Here is a 14,240-nt window from a genome sequence, read left to right as displayed (position 1 = left end):
AAGACTTGAGAGACCATGGGTTTGCCATACCAGTGATTGTGGTGATGAAAAGGGAGGTGATTTAGCTTGGGGGATTAACTGTAGGGCAGCAGAAGCTGATTTATGGAGGCAACACAGTGGAAAACTGGAAAAATCTTCCTAGCAGTGTCCCAGTTTCTTATTTTTAAATGCAGTGGTCATGTTCAGGTTGACAGTGCTGGTCTGTGAAGATTGAGAAAGTGGGCAGCAGCGGGGAGGGAAAGCAAAGTGCTGATGTCTGCCTTCACTCTCCTTTCCACCCAGACTGAGTCAGGACTCCTTTCTCACAGCAGCCTGCAGGCCTGGCTGGGGAAGGAGCTGGGAGGGACAGGCATCTGGGTGGTTCCCTGTGCAGAGCTATGACGCTGCTGGCCTTGGACAGCCCCTCCCTGCTGCTCGTAGAGCACTCTCTGTTGGCAGCTGGCAGGCTGGTGACAGGCAGCTGTTGGGATTTTAAGGTGCCACAGGTTTTTCACAGGCTCTTGCTATCCAGCTGATCCTTCTGCTTCCTTGCTGCTCTCTGTGCTATCCTTTGCTTTCTTACTCTTTCTGTTCCTGAAGCAAACAGTTCATGCTTTTGCTTCCCTGGTGTTAAGGGACTTCTGGATGAATTAATACCTATCCCCCTGCTAATTCCCCCAGCTGTTCCAGCACTGTCTGCATCACAGCCTCTATCATTTTTTCTTCCCATCTTCCTACTGCTGGTGATTTTTATTTTTACCTTCTTTTGTATTTTTTCTTTCTTTTTTTCCTCCCCTCCCTATACTTCCCTCTCCCTTTAGCCTGCATAAATTCAGATCCTGTCCTATTTGGTCTCCTCTTCCCCTAGGACATGTTTGTCCTGTGTCCAGCCTTTGCTCCATTATTGCATTTCCTTGCCACCATCTCTTCTCAGATGTACCATACCTGACAGAATATAATTGAGTTTGCATGGGAATGGTGGGTGGGAGGTAGCAGAAGGGGCAGGATTGAAAGGTTTTGAGAGACCATTATGTCCATTAAATTCTTCTGTCTTGTTTTTCATTTGGCAGTCGTGTTGGTTTCTATGTCAACACATTCCAGAGTATAGCTGGCCTAGAAGAGAACTTCCATAAAGAAATGAGCAAGGTAAGGCAACTAACAGCTTATCCTACTTACCATCTCTTCACTGTTAATAAAAGAAAAACAAAACCCCAGATCCAGCAAACAAACAAAACTCAAACAAATAAAAACAAAGAAAAAACAAACAAACAATCCCAAACAAACAAAAAACCCCCAAAACCTCAAGCTAAAAAAACAACTGGAGAAAATGGCCCTATGTTGGAGCATAATTTCTTTCTCTCCACTTGGGACAAAAGCAGTCTGACATAGGAAATGTAAAGGGATGGAGCACGGGGAAGAGACCACAGGGCCATGGGAAGCAGTGGGGAGTTCATGTCACTTGACAGCACTTGTTTGTAGGTCCACAGAGGAAAGGGAAGCCATTCTCAGATCTATCTCTTGCTGCCTTTCTTAGTTCATGTATATTATGGATCTGTAACCTACAACCTGGTCAGGCTAAACATGGTATCTGTTTTCCTCCCCCTCTGTTGCCAGTTGCTGTGTTACCCTCATTGTACCCAGGTGTGGGGTTAAAACCAGCAGGGAGCTTGACTTCAGCAAGTCAGCTGAAGACTGAGACATGCCTCACTCCAGTCCTTCAAAAAGGCTCTCCCCGCCCTGTACCTCTCTGCTTTGGCTTGTTTCCTGCCCTGTGACCCAAAAGAAGGCATTTAAGTACTTAGCATGGGCCTTATATGGGCTACCAGTGTGCCTTGATTTGGGATCCACAACAGAAGGAAGTGTTGGCAAGACAAATCCTGGGGCTGTGTGGCAGCTCCCAGAGGAGACCTCAGGACCAGTGTGTGGGGAAGTCCCCCATCACCACTGTCATTTATAAATATGTTCTTGTTTCTTTCAGTTAAGAGCCAGAGAAATCCTGAGTTCCTTAGGTCTGTATGCTGCTTGAAAATGTAAATGTTGCACTAATTTTGAGGCAGGACTGAGAGTCCAGCTGGAAAGCCCTTATATTCCCTCTGCTCCTTAATGTCATCCTGACAACAAAACAGCCACTAAGCAACAGGAAACATTATAGTCCTTCAATTCCCAGCAGTCAGAGGCCCTCTGCCTTGGAGTAACACATCAATTTTGAGCCCTGCTGACATTTTATGGGGTCTTTTCCAGTTAACAGCCTGCTCTTCTCCACGGAGGGATGAACTGTTAAGAATAGGGAGGATTGTTATAATTTTTACACTAGTTTGTTGCTGTTAACTTACATTCAACAAAACATAGGAAAGAAGCTTGTTAGACAGGAATTTTCTTCTATGATTTTTCTTGTCAGGATTTTTTCTTTCTTGATGAACTTTGTATGAGGGCAGGGCTTTTGCTTTGTTCCATAAGAACCATCTGTTTCTTATCAGTGCTACAGCATCCAAATAATTGCTGGTGTTGCCTGCACAGTTCCTCCAACCTTGATTTCATGGGATCCTTCCTCCTACCAGTGATAAATCTGGCATCTTGTCTTGTTTATGGATTGGCTGTTTCAGAATAGGAGTGTCTGGAGTGACTGTGGCAGCCTTTGGTTCCAGACAGAGTTTAACCCCTAATATTGCATTTCTGCAAAGACATACAGGTTCTGCCCAAGCCTAGATGGCCCAGGCAGCTGGTGAAGTTAAGAGTTGTTCACCTGAAGGCCAGCTGCCTTTGGCTCCACAGCTGAAATGGCCATATCCCAAGCTTTGGTAAGCAGGCCTGAGAAACATCTTTTGGCTACAAATCCAGAGTGAAGTTGCAGCTGTAGCACACAGATCTTAAGTAAACAATCAACCTCCCTCTGCAGTGGTACCTGGCAGCACAGTGGTGGGCCCAGGTGATAGGGAAGTAAAGAGGATGATCCCTAAGGAAGACAGAGCATTCCCAGAGATGCCAGCAGCTCTTTGATAGCTCAGGTGCTGTAGCACTGCATACACCACAGAGAAGTGGAAACAGATTTAAGGTTGTCCTCTCTTGGGATAGCTGAGGAACTGTGCATGTCCTGCCACAAGCCTGCGTTTGGTCAGTCTGTGCAGGCCAGCCCAGGCTCTCTTCTGGCATCTGAGCTCTTTTCTCATTCTTTTTCTGTCTTCTGTTTTTGTATTTTGCAGTTGAACCAAAATCTTCATGATGTCCTGCTGGGTCTAGACAAGCAGTACTCAGGCAATGCCTTCCCTGTTAAAGCACAGCCCAGGTCAGTAACTGTGGGTAGTGTCTTTCCTTCAGCAGGGGAGGTGGGACAGGGATATCTCTACCTACCCAGGGGTATTGAAACTCCAAGTTGTCAGGTTCAAGTGATTTGCCCAGCTGCTGTTGCCCTCCTGAGACTTCCTAGAGCCATGCCCAAGATTGCACTTGGCACTGGGTGATGCAATGCAATACCTATTACCTTTCTAGGATAGCATCTGGAGGCCTAAACTTTCACTAGGTGCTGATATTTAGGCAACTGACCCTCAGCTCTGCTTTTAAAGTCTAATTCCAGCTACTGAGCTGCCCTTCCTTCTGGGTCCAGTTGCCCAACACCTGTCCTGTTCTTTCCCTCAAAAGCTCCCACTATGTACCTGCAGCTTCTCAGCTTGAGCACCAAGAGCCCATTTCCCCAGCCTCTGCTTTGGCCCTCCAAACTTGGAATCTCCATTTTGCTAAAGTCATATGCCCAACCTGTGTACCCAGCAGAATTGTATTTCTCCTTCCTGTGTGTTGTGGAAGTAGTTGCAGCATCAGTAATACGAGGCCTCCTGAACTCAGAGCACTTTCAATCCATGTGTGTGCGAGGAGTGAGTGTCCTCTAGGCCTTCAGTTTTCCTTCCTCAGCTGTGGACACAGGGTCCTGTCCTGTGTGTTTAAGTGCAAGTTTGCACATTCCCTAGCACTGAGAAGGAAGGGAGAGGTTGAGCTCTGGATTAGGCTGACTGGCCCCCATCCAAGTGCACAAGCGATGAAATAGTGTTGGGGTCTGTCTTCCAGCTGCTGCTAATTCCACATGCTGGGTGAGCAGGAGCACAGCCCAGGTCCTGAGCTGGTGTGTTGATGGAGGGAGGTGATGAAGTCAGCATGAAGTAAGGGCTAGCTGTGGTCTGTGTGAGTTGGTTTAGAAGGGGTAGATCAGCTGAAACCTCTGTGCTGCTTATGTCTCCTCCTGGTTTAACCTGTTGCAGTCACGCACAGATAACTTGCATGTCTTCTCCCAGCAATTCTGGGAGAAACACACTGGAAGCAAGGGGGTGTTTGCCAACTCCAAAGAAAGAGAAAGTTTGACTTGAATTTGGCCCCTGAATTCTGGATTGCTCACAGCAGATTTTAGTGATGCTAGTTGGAATGCTACTTGTGAAAATAATGTCTTCTTTCCAAGTTAGCATCACAACCCACCCAGACTGGAGCCTTGTGAGGAGCCTGTGGTGCCCATTCTCTTGCTGCCATGGGCTGTGTCGTCTCTGTCAGCAGCATCCTCCAGGGTCCTTGGAGGAAGATGAAGTAACAGGATAGATGAAGGCTGTAGCTACTGCTTTGCCCAGCTCCTTCTTCCTCCTTTTCCTATTCCTTGAAGAACTGATTGTAGGCAGTAGTGGCAACCTGTCCCAGAGATGTTCATTGCTGTTGTGGCAGAAAGTTTCTGGCCTTAAAGAGCTTTCAATGGACAAATTACCTGTTTTTACAATTCCTGCCCCATCTCTGTACAATTTCTGTCCCTCCTCCCCAAACTGCTAGCTTCCTCTGGAGCTGTAATGAGTGTGTCTCAGCTGCAGTTCTGTGCCCTTTGCCTGGCTAGGAGACCACGTGGCCCTAAAACCCAAGCTGAGTGCATGCACAGAGGTCCCTGTGTGGGCAGCAGTCTGAGTGCTGCTGCTTCATCACCTACTCGCTGCATCTCAGCTGAGATGTCAGACCTCTCCCAGAGCGACTCTCTTCCTCCTGAGCACAGTGGAGCAGGGTGCTGGAGGAGGAGATAGCAAAGACTTGCCAGGGTAGTTTTGCAGTGACCAGGAAATGCTGTGAGGCACTTCTGTGTCTGCTGCACATCTGGCCTCTCATTGTGGTGCAGGGCTGGGGTGAGAGTGTGCAGGAGGAAATAGCCCTCACTCATCTGATGGCTTATTGTGGTCTGCAGTAGGAGCAGATGCTTCCCTAACCATTTTCTACTGGGAAGGGGATTGGAAATTGATACAATGGCAGGAAGTGAATGAGGAGGTGTGAGAAGAGAGACAATTATCTGTGCACATTGTTAAGGCATTCATGTGAGGCCCTACAGAAATACTACTGTGGCTGATGTATCTGGTGCTGGCAGTGTAGCACAGTAGCAGAGAACAGCTGGTGTATTTCTGGGAACCTCAGGCATATGTTTGGGATTTGCTTCTCAAAGAGTTTGAATGTTCAGGGCTCAGATGTCTCGAAGACTGGGGAGATCTGTGGGATTATCCTAGTATGATTGGGCAAGCTGGGAAAAGACGTGGTAGGAAAGCTGGTGATTAGGTTCCATGTATAAGACTGCACAGACTGCATAAGAAAATAAGATTGGGGAGCTTGTTTCTTTTGCAGCAATATTCACAGGGGAGAGTGAGGAGCTGTGAAAGGACATTTACAGTACTGTAGCGGTTCATACAGTTTCCTTTTCCTTCTTCTCCATTTGCACCCTGGCCCCATGTTCCAAAGTGCAGGGAAAGTTCTAGTTTGCTTATATATATATATCTTTAACAGGCATAAAGAACCTTCTTCTACTTTCTCCAAACCTTGCCATAGCTTTCTAGTAATGAAGGAAGTGTGTATGTGTGTATTCATGGGTGTTCGTGAGAGGGGAGATCCTGGCATCTTAATTACAGTGAGTTTTGTGACACCAACTGAATGGGTACTTGGAAGTTTAACTTTTCCTCCCTGGTTTGACTGTGCTGTCCTGTAACTGAAATGATTTGCGTGCCATCCTCAACAGAAAGAAAACTAAACTGTTCGCCAGGCTGAGGAAAAAGATGAGCAGGTACCGGTATGGAGAGCAGCATTTCGATACATGTTTGATTTAGCTCCTAAGACTGGAGAGGCTGTTGCTGGACTCTAACAGCCTGGCACGTGTTAACCTTGTGGTGGGAGAGGGGTCCTTTGCATGATACCATGTGTTCGTGGCCTGCTGGGTCCTGCTGAGATCTCTCTGTGTCTGGGTAATCCCATTAACTGCTTGTGTGCCTGGTTTGAATCCTTGCTTCTTTTCCTATCTAAGAGGGCAGTGTGAAAACTCAGGCATTGTCTGTCCAGTTGTTTTTGTGTGATGGAAAATGCAGTGCTGGGTTTTCCATGGGAAATATAACTAATTTTGGTGTTTAACAGCTTCTAGTTTTATCTAGTGGGTTTATCCTTTTGAACAGGTCTGAAATGCTGCATTCTCATCCCCTGCCTGGCCAGGGAGGACCGGTAGGCAGGTCTTTCATACTCAGAAGTCCTATCCTACCTACCTGTTGCAATTGGGAGAATGATGAGGTGGGAGAAGGATACTTCTGGCTTTGCTCCTTATTTGCTGTGTTCTTGAGGATCCTCACTATCTTGCTCCCTCCATTTAAAGTTTTGTGGAGGGCTGAAGGTAAAAGGAAGCCTCTTGTCTTGTATAAAGACTAATGTCTGCATCTTGCCTTCAAAGCAGTGATGGCATTGATTAACTGGATTGCTACAATACCTGAAGTTACCATAGGTCAGGGACTCTGACAAGAACATGCTCTGGAGCAAAGTGGGAACTACTGCATAGTGGCATGGAAAATTCCTCTAATTTTTGTTTTTCTAACTTTTTGTGTTGGTACTCCCTCCATGGGATCCTTACAGGAAGAAAAAGAATAAATTATAATCAAGATGGTGTCCTGCCAGCAATAAAAGAAAGTGGTGTTGGATTGAGACCCTTGTTTTTCCTGATCTGGTTTCCTGCTGACTAGGGCAAGTCATGCAGCCCTTCTCTTTGTGTCTGCTATGCATACCTTGTATAGTGGGAGGTTGGAGAGTGAAGAGTGGTAATTTCACAAAGAAGCTGATGGGCAAATTTAGATATTTATATCTTCAAATGCAAGTTGTAAAGCAATATATTGTGTTGCTACTATTCTGAGGTTTTCTACTGTAGGAAAAGGAGAATTCACTGGAGTACTTCTCTGGTGTTGGTTGGACTGGTGTTGTATATGTTCCAGGCAGGAGGTTTAATATTTCAAATCACTGAGAGTGGATGGATTATACAGCAGAAGAAGAGCTATTAAATCTCCCCTTGGTGAGCTCTACTCATTATGGGCTCCTGCTCTGCCTTGGTAAAGTTCAACAGCCCCAGCAGTTAAGATGCCTGACCTGGGCTCTACTGGGAGTTTCTGCTGTCAGAGCAGATGCTGGGGTCACAGAAATGTGCAATCCCTGGTGCAGAGAAGGATGATCTGGAACTTGTTCAGTCTGATCTGCAGCAAGAGTGTACATTTGTGCCACCATATGTTTGGGTATGTAGGTTCTTTTTTCCTACTTTCTCCTACCCGCTCCTTTCAGGTTTTTTTTTTTATTTCTAAAGGGTTCTCCAGCATGCTCTGGTGGTAAAAAAATTAATTACCTTTGGCTGAAAGGCTTAGTTTAAGCCTCAACTGAAATGGCAACCTTTTCTACTTTTTTAACTTGAGAACTTGGCAGGACATGACTGATCTGTTTTTACCATATTGGAAAGTAGGTTTTATCCTCCAATGTAGGATTGTTACAAGTGCAAGGGAAACTCGTCTGCAGACGTTACACTGCCCTTCCAGAACAAATGAGCATCATGGAGTATCTGGGAGCTCAGCAGCACTAAAAGAGGGTGGGGGATTTTGACTTTCCCTTCAGCTGCATTAGACACAACTCTCTTTCCAGCTCTCTGTTAGCATAAGAAAGTTGACACCCCTTTCCCTTCCTTGCCTGATATTCCTGGAATAGGCATCACTTCCCATTTGCTTTTGGGAAGGAAAAGGAGCTATGACCTTGTTGTTTTGGCTTGCTTTTACTGTGATGCTCGTGTTTGGTCAGTAGGTAGAGTCCCTACACTCTTGTTTTTTCCGGTGTTTCATGGGGCAAGCAGTTAGCTGGAGACAAGACTTTACTCTGTGTGGGCAGTGTGTGCTCCCTGGGGACATGTGAAGGACAGAGGATCCTGGTGACCATCTGACTTGACACTGGTTGCACTGGCTAAATTCAGCAAAGTTGCAAAGCAACAAGTGCAGGAATGAAGGTGCCACTCAGGGGGCTGAAAAAGGCTCAGCCAAAATTAGCACTGGTATTTTCCTAGGGGGACTGGCCAACACATCAAACAAGCTGTAAATAGTAGTGACTTAATGGAGGCTTTAGTGTGGGGCCCTCACAGCCCAATTCTTCCTCTCATCCTACAGGGACTGACTCACATGGGAGTCTTTTACCAATATATCTCCAAATTAAGTCTCTGCCAGGCACTGGAAATAAGTCACTACAAAACTGTTCCGTGGCCTTTAGAAAATAAGCCTCAACTCCTTTCTCACTGGGAGATCTGGCCTTTTCAAGTCCCTAGAAAGAAAAGTCTACCCTTGTCTTGGTAGCTCAGCTGATAGCCAGTAGTCCCAGTATCCCCAGGGTAGTCTGGGAATTTGGGAAGTCCTGGCACTCTGGATGTAGATCACTGTGTCCCCCATCTTCTCCAAAGTGCTTTCAACTCCAAGGGAGGTAACATGTCCTTTTTCCCCCCAGCTCTAGTATTAGGGTATGTTTTTTAATGTTTTCTGGTAACTCCTGTTTAGATCAGGACTTTACCTTCATCCTCAAACCATGACTACTTTGAATCTGTAGCACAACTTTGTAAATTTTGCAGAATTCTTTACAGAACCCATGTATTGAAGTTATTTCTGGGAATTTCTGAGGAAGGACACTGTTCAGTCAGGCTGAAGAGCTGCAGGGGCTGGCATACGTGTTCTTTAGTCTCTCCTTCGCTTTTCCTTCTTCATGTCCCTCTTTGTCCCTTGGTGTGTGTGCCCCTGGTTGAGAGCTGCTGGCACAGAATGTCACTGGGTTTGTTGCATCATGTTGGTGTGCTGTTGGCATCAGTGTCATCAAAAATATCCAACCTGCATGTGGACCTGAGAAAAAAGTGCTTTGTGGGGAAATGTGTGTGTGGGGTATGGATATGGGGGGAGAAAGTTGGGGGAATGGGTGAAGGTGAAGTGAATGAAGAGGGAATGGGATGGGGAGCTTGAAAGCTGGAATGCTGAGCAGGGTGAGATGCTTGCTTGTAAGAGGAGGTTTGTTGAAATGCTTTGCTATCCCTTCTTCCTCTTGCCATCCCCCACTCACAAACAAATGTTTAGAAATGAGGCCATCATGCATGTTGGCCAGTGACCACCACAACTTGGGCATCCCAGTGTGTATGTACATGTCTGAGGCTCTGGGCTGTCTTGGGACAGAGCAAAGTAATAAATTACTTGGTCTCCCTGCAGAATCAGATCTGCCTTGCTTTAGTGCTGGCTCTATGCCAGGATTTAGTGTCTCAAGTTGTAGGACAGGATATGTTTCTTTCAGCTTCTCTCAAGGCCTTGAATTTCACAGGAACTGTGACTTTATAAGTAGAGTCAAAAATCACTCCCTGTAGATGAGGTTGCACAGCCCTTCTGCAATGTGCTGTGATATATTTTCATCTGTGTATGGTTTTGCCAAACTGTAACCACTTCTGCTAAAATATCCCCCAGCAGTGAATTTTCCCTGTTGAAATTCTCTGGTAACCAACTTTTTAGTAAATCCCTCATGATTCTGTGTTTTGAAGCAGAGACTTGACTCCCAGCCAGGGCACGCCTGTAGGGAAAGGCATGTGCCTCTTGCCATTCCTTTGAAAAATCTGCCCAAATCTGTCCAAGCTGTGAACCAACAAATGCCACTGGCATATGCTACTTGCATCTTAATTCCCTGAAGAATCCCTCTTGACTGTGTCTCAGAAACAGTCTTGGAATAAAGACCAACTAGGGAGACCTTTCATAATAGAGAAATGTCTATTAGTAGCCAGTACCTCGCTGTTCCTTTGCTGTCTGGAATGATCTGTGAAACCTCTGGCTACTTTGCCTCTCTACTAGCTTAGTCAGTTCATACCACATCAAGGAATAAGATATTCTGTGATTACAGATTTAGTTCAGGTGTTGTGAATCTATTAGTCATAACCCATGCAAATGTCCATAGACCACCACATAGAAAAATTCTAATCTGTGGAATTTAAAACTAAATGAGCAGCACTGAACTCCTTTCCTCATCTGCTTCCCCAGTATTAAAGACTATAACTTAATGTCAGGCACTTATATATTTTAATGTAAGCAAAATTAAGGATGCCTGGTTGTTTTGTTTTTGTTTTTCTGTGTTTGAGGCAAGTATATCCATTCTGTAGGCATTGAGTGAGTAGCCTGCTGCAAAATAATGCTGCTGCAGTGTGTTGGACTGCGAGTGACTCAGCGAAGATGCTTCTCAGAAGCTCCAAATGTCTTCATTGCGTATCTGAGCAGTGAAGCAAAGAGAAAATGGAGGCCACTGATCTGTGCTGGTTAGCGCAACTCCTCCTAGGCCTGGCTCAGACTTCTCTCTCTTTTTCTTTCCCCCTCTCTCCCCCCCTCTCTCCCTCTTTCTCTCTCCACTTCCTTCAGTGACAGCACCCCAGCGAAAGCAAATAAAAGCCCTTCACCTCCACCAGATGGATCTCCCATCACCAGCCCTGAGGCCAAGACTGTCAACCATGAGCTGGAAGCATCCACTTTGGAAGCACCTGGGGCAAGCATCCCAAAGTCACCGTCTCAGGTAGTGTCCCCATGATGTTGACCATGTCTCTGCCAATGGCACAAGCTCTGTGAGTCAAAATCAGGTTTTTTTTTTAGCCCTTATCCTGCTACTGAGCACATGGAATATGACCTGATGGTTGTTCTCTTCCACTGGTTCCTGAGAAAGTTCCTAAGAATCCAAGTTGCTTATTTGCCGTCTTTGTATTATAAGAATTGAGTGTCTTTGAATGGCTTCACAGGGGAAGGCCAGTAATACATTTTGCTGTCTGGGAGGATGGCCAAGAAGATCCAGGGAGGATGGAGTTGTAGCTAGGCAAGGAAGTTTGTTCTTTACATTTTAATTAACCTGTGGAATTCAGTGGTACAGTTTCTTCTCAAGAACTTTAGTAGTTGAGAAAGGTTAAAATAAAAACGCTTAAGATTATAAGGAGAATATCTGTACTTTGGATGATGTTTCACTTTACTATCAAGATATAGAATATTATGCTAAAAAAAAAACCCAGAAGGATTATATTTTTTATGCTATGAAGAAATTAGGTGGGTTTCAGGAAGAAGATAGGCCATTGTATGGAGTCTGATACCTTCCTGATGGCCTTCATTAGGCCTTTCCTTACTTAGGAAATATCCAGCAGTATGTGCAAAAAAGTAGATATAGCTACTTGGCACAGCATATCATGTATGTCTTGCTTTGGGAAGATAAAACATTTATTTCATTTTCTTGTCCCTCTGTTGCTGAATGGAGGAAAAGCTTAGTAAGGAAAAGTAGTAACTAGGCCAAATTTACATTGGGTTCCAATCCTTGTATCTCAGTAAGTGGGAAACTTAATCTTCCAGGAAGGATTGAAGCTAAGAGGGGTTCTGGCCAAACTGGTAAGAAAACCCACTGCTTCTGGAAAGAGATGGGTGCAACCCAGAACTTCCTTGCTGTTCCCACGCACGGCCGTGTGATTCCAAATCCAAGCCTGTGGGGTAGCTTTTCTCCTGTTTCTGGACAGCATCTCACGATATTTTTATCTCCACTGCATTTTTGATTTTTAGGATTTTTGAGGGACAGGAAGGGGATGTGTAAAAGAAAAAAATTTCTTTTACAGCCCTGTGAGACGTGTGGATGCCTGGCAGTGTCTTTTCAGGACTTCTCCAGGGTCTCTGAACAGCACAGCAGTGCAGAGCCTAACCATGGCTTTACCACCAACCTGGTTAGGACCTTTGGAGTAGGCTGTGTGTATGGAGAGAGAAGATAGGATATCCAGAATTATCCTTCTTTTGCAGGTTTCTTTTTTTTTTTTGGTTTTTTTTTGTTTTTTTTCCCCCTCAGAGATTTCCAAAACTTGACTAAAATTTGGAACAAGAAATCATAGAGATTTATTAAGCTGTTCACAACAGACTTCACTCACCCTGCCTGTGGACTCGTCTTGCTGAATTTGGACTCTTCCCTTTCCTTTAAATAGCACACAAAACCCTTGTTTTTGCCAGCCTGCAAGTGCTTTCTCCCTCGCTTGCTGCCTGCCTGCCCGCAGGAATGGGCCAGAGGCACCCCTGGAGGAGCAAGCAGGAGATTCCAGCACAGCCCTGGCTTGGATGGGCCACAGGCAAGACTGAAATGACATTTGCAGCAAATGCTGCCACCGCCTGGCAGCTTCACTGCTTAATTCATCCCCCGGGCGTCACTGCGGTGAACAGCAAGAGCTCCGCTCCACATTCGCAGTAGCTGCTCAGAGGTGGAGCTGGCTCCAGAGGCAGGGAAGACAAAGGCAGGAGTTTCACACTCGGAGCCAGCCTGGTGTCTGTATGGATAAAATCTAGAAACCAAGTGTATGTCAGCTTGCCAGGCAGCTGGGAACACAAGTGTCTGCTCTCTCAGCAGTGCCTGACTTTCACACTGAAACCTTCACAGGTGTCGCTACTCTTGACCTTTGGGTAAGTGATTTATTCAGGGGTCCTCCAAGGGAGGCTGAGGGGCCTCACCCTCTTTGGGAGGATGGAGCATAAAGCAACAAGCAAGAACAATTCTCTGGACTCTTTGCATCTGAAATACCAATGCAGAGCGTAAGCCAAGGCTGTGGAGAGAAAGGCAAGACCAGGAGTGATCAAATAAGGGCTAACTAAAATTTTGAACTGTTCCCTATACAACCCAAAAAAATCCCAAGCTTTTTTACTGTAATTTAATTGTTAAAAACAGTTTATTTCTGTCTTTTGGAAGAAGTGAATGCTCTCAGCTCTCCACAGAATAATTTGATGATGACACAAGACTTCAGGGGGTCTGTGAAACTTAAAAGGTCAGACTTCTGCTCTCAGTTACACCACTGAAACTCTGTAATGAGACTTTAGAAATCAGTGCAACTGTGCTGAATTTGGGCAGATAAAGCTCTGTGAGATCCAAGTCAGCAGAAGAATTTTAGAGGATTTGTTTTATTCTAGGCAAGAAAGCTGTTAGTGCATGATGAATTTATGGGTATAACCCAACAACAATATGCAATTATCTTGTCTTTGAAATGTGGTTTTAGACTGCTGTTGGAAGTAATGCTGGATAGTGTGGAAGTGGGAGTTTCCAAGACACTATTGCGTTGGAATGAAGGACACTGACTGTCTATATTAGAGGAATAAATAGTAGAAGAATTGTGATATTTTTGACTTGAGAGTTAGTAATTGGAGCCTTCCATTTCTGCAGAGGGTGGTTCTGTTCTAAGAACAGCATTTCCCTGAAATTTCTGGTCCCATCTTGCAACTGGTAGGCAGGGGGTTTTCAGGAAGGGATTGTTCTCAGGGGATATGGACATACCACCTTCTACAAACAATGAAAAGTTGGAAGTGAACACACTTGCTTTAATTATTTCTCCTAGCTAGCTATTCAGGGGGGAAAAAAGTGTGTTTTCATACACAATCACTCTCTCTAAAGTAGGTTAATCCAGTAGAAAATTGGGCATGTCCTTAGAAATCAGAATAAAGGCTTTGTAGACTCAGTTATGTGCTGGAGGAGTGTGAAGACAGGCCTAGGAGTAATGGATTTCTGTGTTTCAGATCTGGGCTTGACACTGATACACTGGGTGCAGATTGTCAGGTCTCCGAGTCTTGCTGCCTTGAATGCAGTGAGAAGATCAAGTAGCTGGAAAACTTCATTGTAAATGGAAGGCATTGTCATTGCTGAGCATTGCTGTGGTGCTGGGGACTTGTATGGCTGATTTTTTCCAGCACAGCAGCAGCTTCTCAAAGTCTGATATGATCTAGAAATGATCATTAAGCCTTGTTTGCAGCAAAATCTGAAAAGTATGTGGATGGGTTGGTCTAGGCAGGGTTTACCCCAACTTCCATGGGGTTGTGGATGCAGTGTCAGGCTGAATCTTTAGCATGAAGAGGAGTATTAGAATGGGTTAGAGTTACAGAGTGAGGTGGCTTTATGTATTCACTGAGATCTCCGTTTGGGAAACA

General features: G+C 45.2%; 1 protein-coding gene across 15 annotated transcripts in view; it reads left to right on the top strand.

Annotated features, from left to right (window-relative positions):
- The window catches only part of BIN1 (bridging integrator 1), a 93,416-nt gene that overhangs the window by 59,335 nt on the left and 19,841 nt on the right, over positions 1 to 14,240 (top strand). For 8 of the 15 annotated variants that reach the window (XM_088058467.1, XM_088058473.1, XM_088058474.1 and 5 more), the window contains 3 exons: positions 1,050 to 1,125; positions 3,180 to 3,262; positions 10,683 to 10,833. In XM_088058467.1, coding sequence (XP_087914593.1) covers positions 1,050 to 1,125; positions 3,180 to 3,262; positions 10,683 to 10,833 — 310 coding nt within the window. Of the gene's footprint in view, positions 1 to 1,049; positions 1,126 to 3,179; positions 3,263 to 5,992; positions 6,044 to 10,682; positions 10,834 to 14,240 lie in introns of all 15 variants that reach the window. The other 7 variants (XM_088058465.1, XM_088058471.1, XM_088058468.1 and 4 more) reach the window with 2 other exon arrangements.

This window comes from Pseudopodoces humilis, chromosome 8 (genome assembly GCF_049639895.1).
Source record: "Pseudopodoces humilis isolate 2021_Gansu_Grassland_sample_001 chromosome 8, ASM4963989v1, whole genome shotgun sequence".
Classification (NCBI taxonomy): domain Eukaryota; kingdom Metazoa; phylum Chordata; class Aves; order Passeriformes; family Paridae; genus Pseudopodoces; species Pseudopodoces humilis.
This window is presented reverse-complemented; position numbering and strand designations above follow the sequence as displayed.